Source organism: Plasmodium falciparum (genome assembly GCF_000002765.6).
Source record: "Plasmodium falciparum 3D7 genome assembly, chromosome: 12".
Classification (NCBI taxonomy): Eukaryota; Apicomplexa; class Aconoidasida; order Haemosporida; family Plasmodiidae; genus Plasmodium; species Plasmodium falciparum.
In genome coordinates this window covers 1842501-1857727 of record NC_037284.1, presented here as the reverse complement: position 1 = coordinate 1857727, position 15227 = coordinate 1842501, and the positions used below count along the sequence as shown (strand labels likewise).

At 19.0% G+C, this 15227-nt stretch overlaps 3 protein-coding genes across 3 annotated transcripts in view; 2 read left to right on the top strand and 1 right to left on the bottom strand.

Moving 5' to 3' along the window:
- Positions 1-2046: 2046 nt before the first annotated feature.
- Positions 2047-4884, top strand: PF3D7_1244200 (RNA polymerase II transcription factor B subunit 2, putative; the record flags this gene model as incomplete). Its single annotated transcript, XM_001350793.1, has 1 exon — positions 2047-4884. One exon carries the CDS (start codon positions 2047-2049, stop codon positions 4882-4884), a length of 2838 nt encoding a protein of 945 aa, XP_001350829.1.
- Positions 4885-5571: 687 nt separating this feature from the next.
- PF3D7_1244100 (N-alpha-acetyltransferase 15, NatA auxiliary subunit, putative) lies at positions 5572-10051 on the bottom strand (the record flags this gene model as incomplete). Its single annotated transcript, XM_001350792.1, has 5 exons — positions 5572-5616; positions 5766-5935; positions 6090-6275; positions 6456-6566; positions 6673-10051. 5 exons carry the CDS (start codon positions 10049-10051, stop codon positions 5572-5574), a joined length of 3891 nt encoding a protein of 1296 aa, XP_001350828.1.
- A 2025-nt stretch (positions 10052-12076) lies between these two features.
- PF3D7_1244000 (glucose inhibited division protein a homologue, putative) overlaps positions 12077-15227 on the top strand; it is a gene marked incomplete at both ends in the record, with an annotated part of 3253 nt that continues 102 nt past the window's right edge. Inside the window, 3 exons of the mRNA XM_001350791.1 lie at positions 12077-12267; positions 12467-15031; positions 15167-15227. The exon at positions 15167-15227 is cut by the window's right edge and continues 102 nt beyond it. Coding sequence (XP_001350827.1) covers positions 12077-12267; positions 12467-15031; positions 15167-15227 — 2817 coding nt within the window. The remainder of the gene's footprint in view (positions 12268-12466; positions 15032-15166) is intronic.

Sequence of the window (15227 nt, the reverse complement as noted above, 5' to 3'; positions counted from 1 at the left end):
TTTATGTATATTATTATATATATTTTGCTCTTTATATATATATATATATATATAGTGATTCTTTCCAAATAACACTAAAATTAATATAATTTATTATTTATGTTATATAATAAAATAAATTATATGTTCCTTTTTCTCTTTTTTTTTTTTTTTTTTTTTTTTTAACATAAATTTATTATTGATACTTTTTATATAATTCTTAAGAGATATATACAGATTAACTTAATATAAGGATTAATATGTTATACATTTTTAGTATTATATATATATATTATATTATCTGTCACTAAATAAATTGTATTTATTATATATATTCCTTATTATTAATATATTATTTTAAGAACAAAATAAGTTCATCTTTTTTTTTTTTCTTTTTTTTTTTTTTATGTAGATGATATATTTGAGTTTTATTTTTTAATAAACACAAATGAATAAATAAAAATACTGTAAACATAAATATATGAATATAGAATTACATAAATGTATGTATATATATATATATATATATATATATATATATATAAATGTATATTTCATATAATATTTATGATTTAAGAAAAAAAAAAAAAAAGGATGTAAGTCCAACCTACAATTTTATTAACAAACACCCCTTGATTGTTGTTATTGTAATATAAATCTCTCTCAGTATATTTTATATACATATAATATATTCAATTGTAATATTGTTTTTTTTTTATATCATAATATATATGACGTAACAATTGAGTATTCTTCTAAATATAGATAATTATATTTTAAGTCTTTAAAACTGTAATAAATATAATATATATTTATATATGTATATATATGTATGTATTCATATGAAAGAAATCATAAGTGAATTCATTTAAGGAATAACTTCATATCATCCTTTAAATACAAAAATACAATATAATTTTTTAAATATCACATTATATTTATACCACAACAAATAGGTATTAAATATACACATATCAAAAACAACAAAAAAAAAAAAATATATATATTTGTATATATATATATATATATATATATATATATTTATTTATTTATTTATATATTTTACATGTATATAAAATGAACTATCGTTATATTATATTTAATTAAACATTTTATGTTATGGAATGATTATTTTCAGAAAAAGAAAACAAACAAACAATATAAGTACATTCAAGTATTACTGAGGAATTTGTACCATATATATATATATATTTATATATATATATATATATATATATATATATATATATATTTTTTTTTTCTTTCATCCCCCCTTTTTGTTTTATCGATGTATGAAATCATTTTGTATATGTGAAAATATTTTTGGAGAATGAAATATGTGGAAAATAATAATAATTACCTTTTTAATATATAATATATTACTGTATATTTTTTATAGATTATAATATGTATTATTACATTAATATTATAAATATATAAATATATATATAATATATACATGTTATAAAGAATATATAATGCATATTAATATATAACGAAAGGTATAAATATTTCTTATATTATATAGTAGCTTTACAATTACAATAATAATATTTTTTTACATTTTAGGACTTGACAAAAATAAAAATAAATTAACATAATATAATATAAATCATATGAGTGTGGTAATAAAAATAGCACCTCTATTTCTAAAGTTAATTATGTTTTAAAAGAAAAATAAATGGAAGCCAAAAAATAAGAAATCAAAATAAATAATAAATAATAAATAACAAATATACCCCTTATTATATATTTATGTGGTTAAGATAACAATATTACTTAGGAAAAAATAAATACATTATATATTTTCTTATTTTTAAAAACATACAATATTCATTTTTTATATATTATTTTTATATTATAAATGAATATAAACATATACATGAAGGTGTTGTTTCACCATAGTAGGTAGCTAACACTATCCATAAATCAAAAAAAAAAAAAAAAAAAAAAAAAAACACATAAAAGTAATAGTAAAAAGAAAAAGATATAATTATTATCATTAGTATAACAGTTTAATCGAGAAATATATTACGCTAACATTTTATATACATTTAACAAGTCAATATGGTTAAAATAAGAAAAAATGTTGAAAATATGGAATTATACGATTACATGAAGGAGCTTAATGAAAATGTGTGGTGTTATTTTTTTGATGATTCTTTAGCACATGAAACAATATATCATTCCCTTAACGAATTAGAACAAATAATTATTTCAAGATTATTATTTATTCAACAAGTAGTTTCAGAAAGAGCTATGAGATTATGGATAAATCCAAATTATTTAAAAAAGTTAAGTGAAAGTATAAAAAATTTAGTAGAAGCAAAAATATTAGTTGAAAGTGATATGAAAAAAGATAATTATAATCAATATAAAATTAATGAAAATTTTAGAATAACCTTATTAAATAAAATTTATAAAACAAATACCAATAATATTTTTATTTTTAATAATAATATTAAAGAACAATTAGAAAGAGAAAAAAATTTATATGAACAAAATTTATTTCCTCATAAAGAAGAAATATTTGGTTATGCTCAAACAAAGTGGAATAATTTATTACATTTTATAGCATCTCCAAATTTTAATTCTGTTAATAATTATTTTAATTCAAATATTAATAATGACGATCCAAATAAATACACCGCTTATGATATGGCAAGGCGTAAAAGAGTAAGTAAAGATGGGGGTCCAGATATGGGAAGGAAGTCGTTGGATAAAATGGCAAGTCGTCGATCTTATAATAGGAGACGAAAAAAGAAAAAATATAGTGATGACGAAGATGAATTTGATGAGGAGGAATATGAAGGTGAAGATGATGATAATAGTGGTGATGATGATGATGATGATGATGATAATGATGATGATGATGATGATGATGATGATAATGATGATGATGATAATGATGATGATGATAATGATGATGATGATAATGATGATGATAGTGGTGATGATAATGATGATGATAATGATGATGATAATGATGATGATTATACTAATGATGATAATAATATTTACTTTAACGATAAAGCAAATTCTCATCTACTTGTAAAACATCAATATGATAATCATCAACTTAATAACTCTACTGCATATGTAGAAAATCCATCAGATGATTATACTTACAAAAAAGAAGATGATAACAAAACAGAACAAAGAAAAAGTGTACATTTTAATTCTGACATTTATGAAAAAGCATATAACAATTTATATACACAACAGGGGGATAGTAATAATATAAATGAAATGGAGTATTATATGGCTGATACTAAAACAAATAATAATAAAAAAAAGAAAAAGAAAAACAAACATATATATGCATATAAACAAAATGAATTATATTATAAGAGCCTATTAAACATGGAACATAGTTATATTGAAGAAGAAAATTATAATAATAATGAAAGTACCTTTTTCTTATCAAATATAAATGAACGGTTTATGACTAAACCTAGCGAAAGTGTTATTGAAGTGTTAAGGAGAAAAAATTTCCTTTTAGATGATCCTAATAATACAAAAACTATAAATATGAGTAGAGAAGCTTTTTCGTGGTTTTTAAAAGATTTAAGAAGTAGAATAATATCCTTAGTGCTTGAATATTTACTAATAATAGATAATGGATATGTAACGAATATAGCTAAAGATGTATATACAAAGTATCAAAAGAAGAAAAATAACGCTATAAATAATATGAATAATAATAGTAGTAGTGGTATAAATAATAATATAAATTTTGATGAAAATATTAAAAGTAACCATTGTGAAGAATCTAAGAAAAGTTATGATAATAATAATAATAATAATAATAATAATAATAGTAGTAGTAGTAGTAGCTGTGCATATATAACAAGAACTAATAAAGATCCAAAGAAATCAGAAATATATGTAAAAGAAACATTATTATTAATTTTATCATTATCACAATGTGATATTAGTCATCCAATATTTTTAGAAAATTTAACAAAAGCTCAAAAAGAATTCATAGATTTCGGTAGTCATATCGGCTTATTCTTAAAACCTAATGATTCATATATATTTATAACACCATATGCCTTATTATTAACAATTAATAATTTTAATTCACAATATTATCTTTCCTTATTAAGTAATATAACTATTGAAGGGTTATGTGAAGAAGATGTTAGGAAGAGATTAAGTAAGAGATATTTTCATTTTTATTTATTAAAACAGGATGAAAAAGAGGAAACATATATGAATAAAGATTTATCGTCAGATATAAAAAATAAAGATGAGAAATCATTAATATTAGATAAAAGAAAAAATATTACGAAAAAATTAATTAATGATAGTTTATATTCTGATATAAAAATGAATGGTAGTAATAACCTTGAAATTGGATTAATTGTTCAGAGTAATTTTAAAGTATATTTATATACATCGTCTTTATTAAAAATTAATATATTAAGTCATTTATGTGAGTTACAAGCACGTACACCAAATATGGTGGTAGGAATTTTAACAAGAAGAAGTGTACTGAATGCATATAATTCGGATATTACGGCAAACCAAATTATTAAATTTCTAGAATCTTATTCACATCCAGGAAAAAATAATTTTAAAAGTTCTATACCTATGAATGTCATTACTCAATTGAAATTGTGGGAATCAGAAAGACATAGATTAACATTGGAAGATGCTATAGTTTTTAAATCATTTGAAAAAGATTTTATGCCACACTTATATCAACAAATTGTTATATGGGCTAATAGTAAAAATTATTTGTTATACTATACACCATGGCCTAAAAATAATACAAAAGAATTTGATCTATGGATAAAAGCTGAAAAATATCTCTGCTGTATTTATGAATCAAAAAATGAAATTATAGATAAAATTAAGGAAATACGAGAAAAACTTATGAAAAAAAGACAAAGCGGGTAAAATAATTTTTATTTTCTGAAAAAAATTAATATCTGTATAAATAAAGTTAAATGTATTAATTCAAGAAATGTGGCTATTACCAACTATATACATATATATATATATATATATATATATATATATACAAAATTATATCGATATTCTCCCCTTTTTTTTTGTGAGTATCCATATGTGTAATATTTTAGTTAATATTGTTTTTTTTTTTTTTTTTTTTTTTTTTTTTATGAATTATAAAACCATATATATTATGATTTTCTTTGTATTTATTCTTTACAAAATAAATGTAATTTTTTTTTTTTTTTTGTGTAAATAATTATAATTTTATAGTTTATTTGTCGCTTCTTTTTTATATAAAAGTTTTTCAATAAATAAAATAAAAAAATTAATAAATGTATTAATAAATATGATGAAATGTTTAATAAGAGTAATACAAAAAATAAAAAGATATGTTATATATACATATATATATATATATATAATTTAAAAGTTAATAATGTGATATAATTATTCAAAAAGGTTAAGGACAAATACATATAAATTTTTTTATTAAAAAATGATTTCATATTTTAAATATTAATTTAATAAATTGTGTACACAAAACATATAAATTTCGGGAAATTATTTTAAATTGTTTAAAAATTTATATACATTTTTTTTTTTTTTTTTTTTTTTTTTTTTTTTTTTTGATCATTCGAAAGCTGTTGCTAGTGGATATATCTTTCTACAGGCAGCCTAAAAGAAAAAAGTACAAAAAAAAAAAAAAAAAAATACATATATATATATATATATATGTGGAATACTATTAATATGATGATATTATATAATTTAAAAGAAATATATACTCAACTAATCATAAAGACATAATTATATATTTATTTTACTTTAAATGGGTCTATAAGTTCAGATAAGGATAAATGCTTCTCCTTATGTTTAATTAGGAATCTTAAAAATTTAAAACATCTTTCTAATTTATTTTTTTCTATATTCATATCCACTTTTTTTAAAAATCTCGAGTCAATTTTTTCATTGCAATCCATATATACTTCAAGGGCTACAAATGAAAATAAAAAAAATGTGTCTCAATATATATCATATATATATATATATTTATTTATTTATTTATTTATTCATTTATGTATATTATTGAATACATTATTATTTGTATAATATACATTCTAAACATATTTTACGCCATATAATCTTACCAGATTGATAATAACATAAATCCCCCTTTTTATGTTCTTCAAAAAAATTAATAAAATCTTCAATATATTGTTTTCTTATTGTTTTCAAAAGATTTACATCATATTCTGAATGGTTTAAATTAAAGAGCTCATTTAATTTTGTTGTTATCTCTTTCTTATCGTTATCAGACATGTCATCAATAGGAACTAAAATAAAAATGAATAGAAATAAAAATGAATAGAAATAAAAATGAATAGAAATATAAATAAATATACATATTATAAAATGTTTAAGGGGGCACAATTTTGTTATAAATATGATTAATAGGTAAACATTAACAAAATATACATATATATATATATTTATATATATATATATATTATAACCTGTATGTAGATAGTGAGAAATAACTGGAGCCAACTTATGATGATAATTATGATGTGGGAAAATGGATTTCATTTTTGTAATGATATTAATCAATTGGATGTAATCCTTACCTATATTAAATAAAAGGAATAAACAAATATATAAATACATATATTAAATATAAATATATTATTTTTTTATTATTTTATATTATTTTATTTGATTTCATTTTTTTACCTTTCCTCTTTTCTATTTCATAATTCAATCTGTGTACTGATATATCAATATTTGGTTGAGATAAAAATGTGTTCATATATATCATAGCATTATCTAAAGGTTCATTTTGAATATGTTCATAAAAAATATTTTCTTCCTGATTTAATACATTATTATTATTATTATTATTATTATTAGTTTTGTTTTTCTTTTTATTTCCTTTATTTGTTTCTACTTTTCCGGTTATTTTAAAATCATACATATCTATTAAAATTCTGATTAGAGATTTTCCAAATCTACGATAGAATCGACTTGAAAAAAGATGACCAGTCATATATAATAAATGTCTATATGTTTTAAATAACATTTTTCTCATAGTATAATAATAGAAACATATTTGATCTTCATGTATATCTATAAATTGTTTATGTCCCATATGTAATAAATGTAATCCTTTACTATAATCTTGAAATATATTTTTTGAATTAATATCATTCTCTAATAAAATACTTTTTTTTAAATTGAACGGTGTTTCATTAAGCATATCATCAATTTTATTTGTATCATCATCATTATTATTATTATTATTATTATTGTCGTTGTGATGTGGAATGTTTCCATTTTGCGTTGTTATATTTTTCACATTATGTTGATTATCACAAGGGGATACATTTTTAAAATCATATATATTATTTGCTTCTGTTTTTAAATAATGTATTAAATGTATATTTGGATGATTATTAACATAGCTTAATGATATATTATATTCTAACCAAAAACATTGTGTTTCATTTATATTTTTAAAAAAATTATTATCTAAAGGATTTGTAAAAATACTTGCCATTTTTTTTGCATCTTTGATTAGTCCACATTTTAAACATGTTTTGATAGTTTTTGTATTAATATACCTATCACCTATATTAACATTTCTACATTGTTCAAAATATTTATATGCACCTAAATAATTACCATTACGTTTATAAATTAATCCTTTAATAAATATTAATTCATATATTAAATTTTTATTTGTTTTTTGTTCAATACTTTTTATACATTTTTCAATAAGTTCTAATGCTTTATCTGTACAATTTATATAATCATATAATTGTATAATAAAAGAATAAATACAAATAATAAAATATTCTTTCTTTTCCTCATTTGTTAAACATGATTTTTTTAAATCAAGTTTAATTTCTTTATTTTCATTATCATTATTTTTTTTATTATCTTTTTTCTTTTTTATATTATTATTTCCTAATGGACTAGATATACCCATAAGATCTTTAATTTCCACATTTTTCTCTATTAATTTTTCTAAGTCTTTATCATTTAATTCAGATGGAATATTTTCATCATCATCTTCTTCTTCATCAACCTTGTCATTCTTTTTACTTTTTTTATTATCCTTATTATTATTGTTATGGTCAGATAGTAAGATACCATTTGATTTATCTTCATTCTTATTATACATTTTTTCATCGTGTTGTTCCATGTCCTCTCTTTTTTCAAAATGGGTACTAGTATCTAAATTCTTCACATTTTGTAAATGATCAGATATATTATTTAAGTCTTCTTTATTTTCCATGTGTTCATTATTTTTTGTTTTGAGGTTTTGTGTGTTTTCTTCCATAATATCATTTTTTACTTGTATATCAGTCTTTACAATGAATGGACAAATATCTTTTTGTTTATCATAATAATCTATATATTTATGAAGTAAGAAAAGTATAATATTTATATTTCGAAATGTTAATAATGGCTTAAAATAATTAAAAATAGTCAAGGACTTTTGAAAACATAAAGAACGTATTAATTGTTCTACATAAAGTGAAAATTTGTTTTCATTAAAAAAATATAAAGGAATAATTTTCAGTAAATTAGAATTTTTATATAATTGTTGTAAATTATTAAAATATTTTTCTAAGCATTCTTCTTCTTCTTCATTTAAATTTTTTATTTTAAAATAATATAATTTATCCATATGTTTTTCATATTTCTTTTTATAACAATAAGGTAAATCAACACCTAACAATTCAGAAAAATGAAGATTATTAAATTGATGATAATCATAAGGTGATTTGTCTAAATTCGCATTATTATTATTATTATTATTATTTAATATATTTTTATTTTCCTTTTTTATATTTTCATTTAATTTATCTATAAAACCATCTACATTGTCTATATCCATAGAAGGTATAATATTATGTTGATCAATTAAATTTATATTTACAAAGTTGTTAAATTGTGATACACTATATATATCATATTTCTTCATATCTAAATTGTGACATATATAATCATTTATTATATTTTTTTCTACATAAGAAAGTAATTTTAAGTTTCTATCAGATCCATATATATCTAATATTAATTCATGTAATAATATTTTTACATTATTATCTAAAATAACTTTTTCATTTGCTTTATGTTCATTTTTATAATCCAAATAGAAAAGACTTGATAAGGTTTTCTTTCCCTGTGTATTTGTACTCATCGAATTTGTAATATTTTCTTTACAATTATTTAAATTCTGATCCTTTTCATCTGTATTATTATCACAATGCATATAATAATCCCTTTCTGTATATAAAATTAATAAAAGGATATTTATATTTTCATAATTCATAGAAAATGCTTTTTTAAAATATAAATTGGATGTTTTAAAATCATCTTGATATAAATATAATAAACCTAACATTTGATAATACCATAAAGTATCTAATAAAACAGATTGATATTTATTTAAAAAATTTAAACATTCTTTATATTTTTTCCCTTCTAATAATATTTCACTTAAATATACTAACAAATCATGTTTTTCATTAATACTCAATTCATTATCATTTATTAATTCATTGTCAATTTGTTTTATAATTACATAACATTTTTCATAACTCTTTGTTAAATGATATGAAAAAACTAACACAGCTTTATCCTTTACATTCTTTACACTATCATTATACATATCTAATCTTAAATCTTTAAATTGATCATACCTTTTTAAATATAACAAAATTATACATGCTTCTTTTAAAGCTTTAAAATCAAATCTATTCAACTTAATGGATTTCATAAAACATTTTAACGCCTCATCATAATTCTTATATATCTTATACAAACAACCATATAAATACCAACAAAAACTACTAGATAAATTATTTTTTATACCTTCTTTAATTAATCTAAATGCATCCTCTTTATTTTTATCATCCATCAAATTTAATAAATAACCTTTAACAGATAACGTCTCTCCATTCTTCGGATATTTTTTTAATATCTGTTCACAAATTTTATAAGCTTTCTTATGTTTTTTTAATTCTATCAGCTGGGTCATCAAGCGAAAATTGTTCACTTCTTTGTTTGGTAACTTGTTATGATCAACCCCCTCCTTCTTCATTTCAAAAATGTTAAATAATAATAATAATAAAATATATGGATAAATATAAATATAAATATATTAATATATATATATATATATATATATATGTATGTATTTATTTAGATATTTTATGAAAGAGCCAAGAAATGGGTAATAATATATTATGATATCAATAAAATATATATATATATTATATATATATATATATATATATATATATATATATATATATATATACATACAAATAATATTTTAATTAAAACAAATCCTCTTTCTACCTCTTCAAAAGGATGTATAAACATATATATATATATTAAAAATGAATATTTTTAGTACTACAATATTATTCTATATATTGTAATATATATATTATTATATTATATTATATATTCACACTATATAAACACATTTCATACATATATATTATTTTTTTATACAAGAGTTATTGTAAACATAAAAAAAACCTTTTACAAATATAATTCATGTAGTTCATAAATCAATTTTATATATTCTATAAAAAATCGAAAAAACACATTTTAAAACAATTTTACGTGAATATATTATATATATATATATATATTATTATTATATTTGTTTTTATATTTCAGTTGTTCTTTTTTATTTTTATATTATTTATTTTACAACCTCGAATTTAATTAATAACTAGTTGTTATAATAACAATAATAATATATTAAATTATAATTTTATTTATTTATTTATATATTTTTGTTTTTTTTTGGGGAGGTTTTCTTTAAAAAGTTATGGATAACTATAGGTGTAAAAAAACAAAAAAATTATAAATAAAATTTTTGAAATTTTAAAATTAAATTAAAAAAGAAATTCAATTAAAAAAAATATAATAAATAAAAATCATATTAATAATATAATATATTCAATAATGAATAGAAAAAAGGAAAAAAAAAAAAAAAAAAAAAAAAAAAAAAAAAAAAAAAAATTTCAATAAATTTTGTAGAATTATATAAATAAAATAAATAAATATATATATATATATTATAATATATATATTGTATATATAATATATATACGTGAATAATTTCGTATAATTATTTTTATATATAATTTTCTATTTTTATATCATGTTGATTTATATACCTATAACAATAGTCAAAAAAAAAAAAAAAAATAAAAATAAAATAATAAAAAATAAAATATAATATAATAAAAAATTAATAAAATAATATAATATTTTCCTTCGATTTGCCTTAAAAAATTAATATAAAATGGTTCTTTCTTCAATAATGTATGAAACTATATATTAATTATATTATATATATGATGCTATATATATATTTCTATAATATTTTATAACTGTGTAATTACTATAGTTATATATATTCCTATTATATATATATAATTTAATAATATATGCACATTAATCAATAATACAAGCATTATTATATATATAATTATATATATATAATTTTCATGATATAAATATTATATATATATATTATATGGTTCCTTTCTTTTCAACTTCAAATAAAAATTTCTTCCTTATAATATTGAATTATAAGAATAAATAAATATATATATATATATATATATATATATACATATATATAAATAGGTAATATAATATTTATATTAAATAATATTTTCCTTTCACGTTAGGCGCTATTATTCATATAACTAGAAAAAAAAAATATATATATATATATAAAATATTATATATATTGATAAATTTTTTTTTTTTCAAAGGTGTATTTTAGCATATATATATATAATATTTATCTTATTGTCATTTTCTTTTTTTTTCTTTATAATAAACCAGTTTATCTTTACACATTAGAATATGTAACTCGAGGTATATACAAACATTTAAATAAAACAAAAAAATAAATAAACTCATTTTAAATCCTCATAACATTGAGAAATTTTTTTTATCATTAAATGGTTTAAAATATTAACATATATATATATATATTTTTTTTTTTATTTATTTACCTTTTTATTTTTTAAAAAATGAATAGATAATGTCATATATAAATATGTTATAAGATGTATGGATAAATTTATTCCATATGTTTATAATTATTATTTTTTTTGAAATGTTTATAAGGTTTAATAAATTTTTAAAACTTAAAGTGTCATTTTATTCTTTATTATTATTATTATTGTTCATTATATATATATTTTTTTTTTGTTCCCCTTGCTACGCTTATAACTTTTCAAAGGTAAAGCAGACATTTTTATGGCCATACTCTCCCCCCAAGTAAAAAAATAAAATAATATAATATTATAAATTATTATCATTTTGTACATACATACATACATATATATATATGATAAGTAAATTTTATTCATGAATTAAATAGAAAATATAATTACTTATTTTTTTTATTATTATTTTTTTTTTTTTTTTTTTTTTTTTTTTTTTTTTTTTTTTTTTTTTTTTTTTTTTTTTTTTTTAGAATAAAAAGAGGAAACCATTTAAAATCTTCACAAATCTCAGAAAAATGCCCATGTAACAATGTTAAAAAGAATTATGACGTTATCGTCATAGGAGGAGGACACAGCGGGTGTGAAGCCAGCTATATTAGCGCAAAATCAAATGCAATGACTTTACTAGTAACTCAAAATAAAGAAACAATCGGTGAAATGTCATGCAACCCTTCTATCGGTGGTATAGGGAAAGGTATACTTGTTAAAGAAATTGATGCGTTAGGTGGATTAATGGGTAAAGTCATTGATAAAAGTGGTATACACTTCAAAATATTAAATATGAAGAAAGGTCTAGCCGTAAGAGGACACAGAGCACAAGCAGATAGAGATTTATATAATTATTATATGAAAGAATATTTATATAATACACCGAATTTAGATATCTTGGAAAATTCAGTTCAATCTTTATTAATAGATACATATGAAGATAAAAATAATAATAATGATAATATTAATGATTATAATAATAATGTAAAAAAAAAAAAAATTTATGGAATTAAAAATAAATGTTCTTGTGAAATATATTCACATAATGTAATTTTAACTACCGGTACCTTTTTAGGTGGTATATGTCATATAGGTAAAGACAAATATATAGGAGGTCGAATTAAAAGGCTAATTAATAATTTTGACTTAAAAATGAAAAAAGGAAATATAGAAAGTATTAAAACAAATGATGAACCTATTATAAAACAAGATAAACTAAAGAAGATTAATCAAAATGGTGAATCTACAATAAATAATATGCATAATAATTATAATGAAGATAATAAAAAATATATAAATTATGAAGAAAACCTTAATATACCATTTGAAAAATTAATTGAATCATCTACGAAAAATATTGCACAACAATTAAGAGAAAATAATTTTGAAATAAAAAGAATGAAAACTGGAACACCTCCAAGATTAGATATTAATAGTATTAATTTTCATGTGTTAGAAAGAGAAGATACTGAAAAGGATTATCCATTCTATTTTTCTTTTTTAAATATGAATAAAATAAATAATAACAAGACTTTGCCTTGTTATAAAACATATACAAATCTAAAAACACATGAACTGGTTCGAAATAATTTAGCACAATTACCAGATTATGATTCATTTGATAAATTTGGTAATGGACCTCGATATTGCCCTTCAATAGCAAAAAAGGTTATGAAATTCAGTGAAAAAAAAAAACATATCATATGGATAGAACCAGAAGGGTTTAATAATAAATTAATTTATCCGAATGGTTTAAGTTCTGCTTATCCAATACATATTCAAAAAGATATTATAAATTCAATAAAAGGATTAGAAAATGCACAGATCGTTTTTCCTGCCTATGATGTTGAATATTATTATGTTAATCCTAAATGTTTAAATTATACCTTAGAAACAAAAAATGTTAAAGGTCTATTTCTAGCAGGACAAATCTGTGGTACTACAGGATATGAAGAAGCAGCTTGTCAAGGAATTGTTGCAGGAATAAATGCAGCTCTAAATTCTAAAAAGGATAATAATAAATACAATAATAATAATAATAATGAAAATAATAATAATCACAATATTAATAATGATGAGGTCAATAAGTTTATTCTTAAAAGAAATGAAAGTTATATAGGTGTTTTAATTCATGATTTAATTAATAAAGGTATTACAGAACCTTATAGAATGTTTACCTCAAGAGCTGAATATAGATTATTTCTTAGACCCGATAATTGTGATATTAGGCTAACACCTAAAGCTAATCAATTAGGTATAGTATCAAAGGAACGCATTTATATGTTAAGACAAAAATATAGTTCTGTAAATAAATTTATTTATGTTTTTAAGAAAATACTAATAAATGAAGATAATCCAAATTCCACATATGAAAATATGAACAAATCTAATACATATATTAATGAAACGAAAGAAATAAAAAAGAATATAAAACACAATGTAAATCAAGAACTACAACATATAGACAAATTAAATCCTAATAATTTAATATATAGTAAAAATGATAATAATCATATTAATACTATAGAAACTAATATAAGGGAAAAACAATTTGAAGCATCTAATAATTATAACAAACAAAATGATGAACTTTTACAGACATATAATCATATAGATAATGAAAAAAATATTTTAAAAAAGGAAAATAAATTATCTCTTAATACAAAACTATTTAATTCTAAAAATAACAGTAATATAAATTACACACATCATGATAATAAAAATATTAAATCTTTATATAATATATTAAAAAGTGGAGTGGAATATCCATTAAATGATTTACTACATGGAATAAAAAATTTACATAATCAAGAACAATTTAAAAATTATTTATCAAAGCATATATACTCATTAGATATATATAAAGACATCTATACTCGTGATCCATCCTTTTTTAATTCGGACGATGTATTAATAAATATAGCAACATTAGAAACAGCCTGTGCAGAGATCAAATATTCTTCTTATTTGAAAAAGCAGTTTCAAGAAATAAGAAAAATTAACGACAACTTTGATTTAGTTATTCCTAGAGATTTAAAATATGACAGGTAATAATATTAAAAGGAAAATATATATATATATATATATATATATATATATATATATATACATATACTTATATACATATATACATATTTGTCATTTTTTTTTTTTTTTTTTTTTTTTTTTTGGTTGCCCCGTAGGAATAATTTCCCATACCTATCAAACGAAGAAATTGAAAAACTGAATAAATTTAAACCCCAA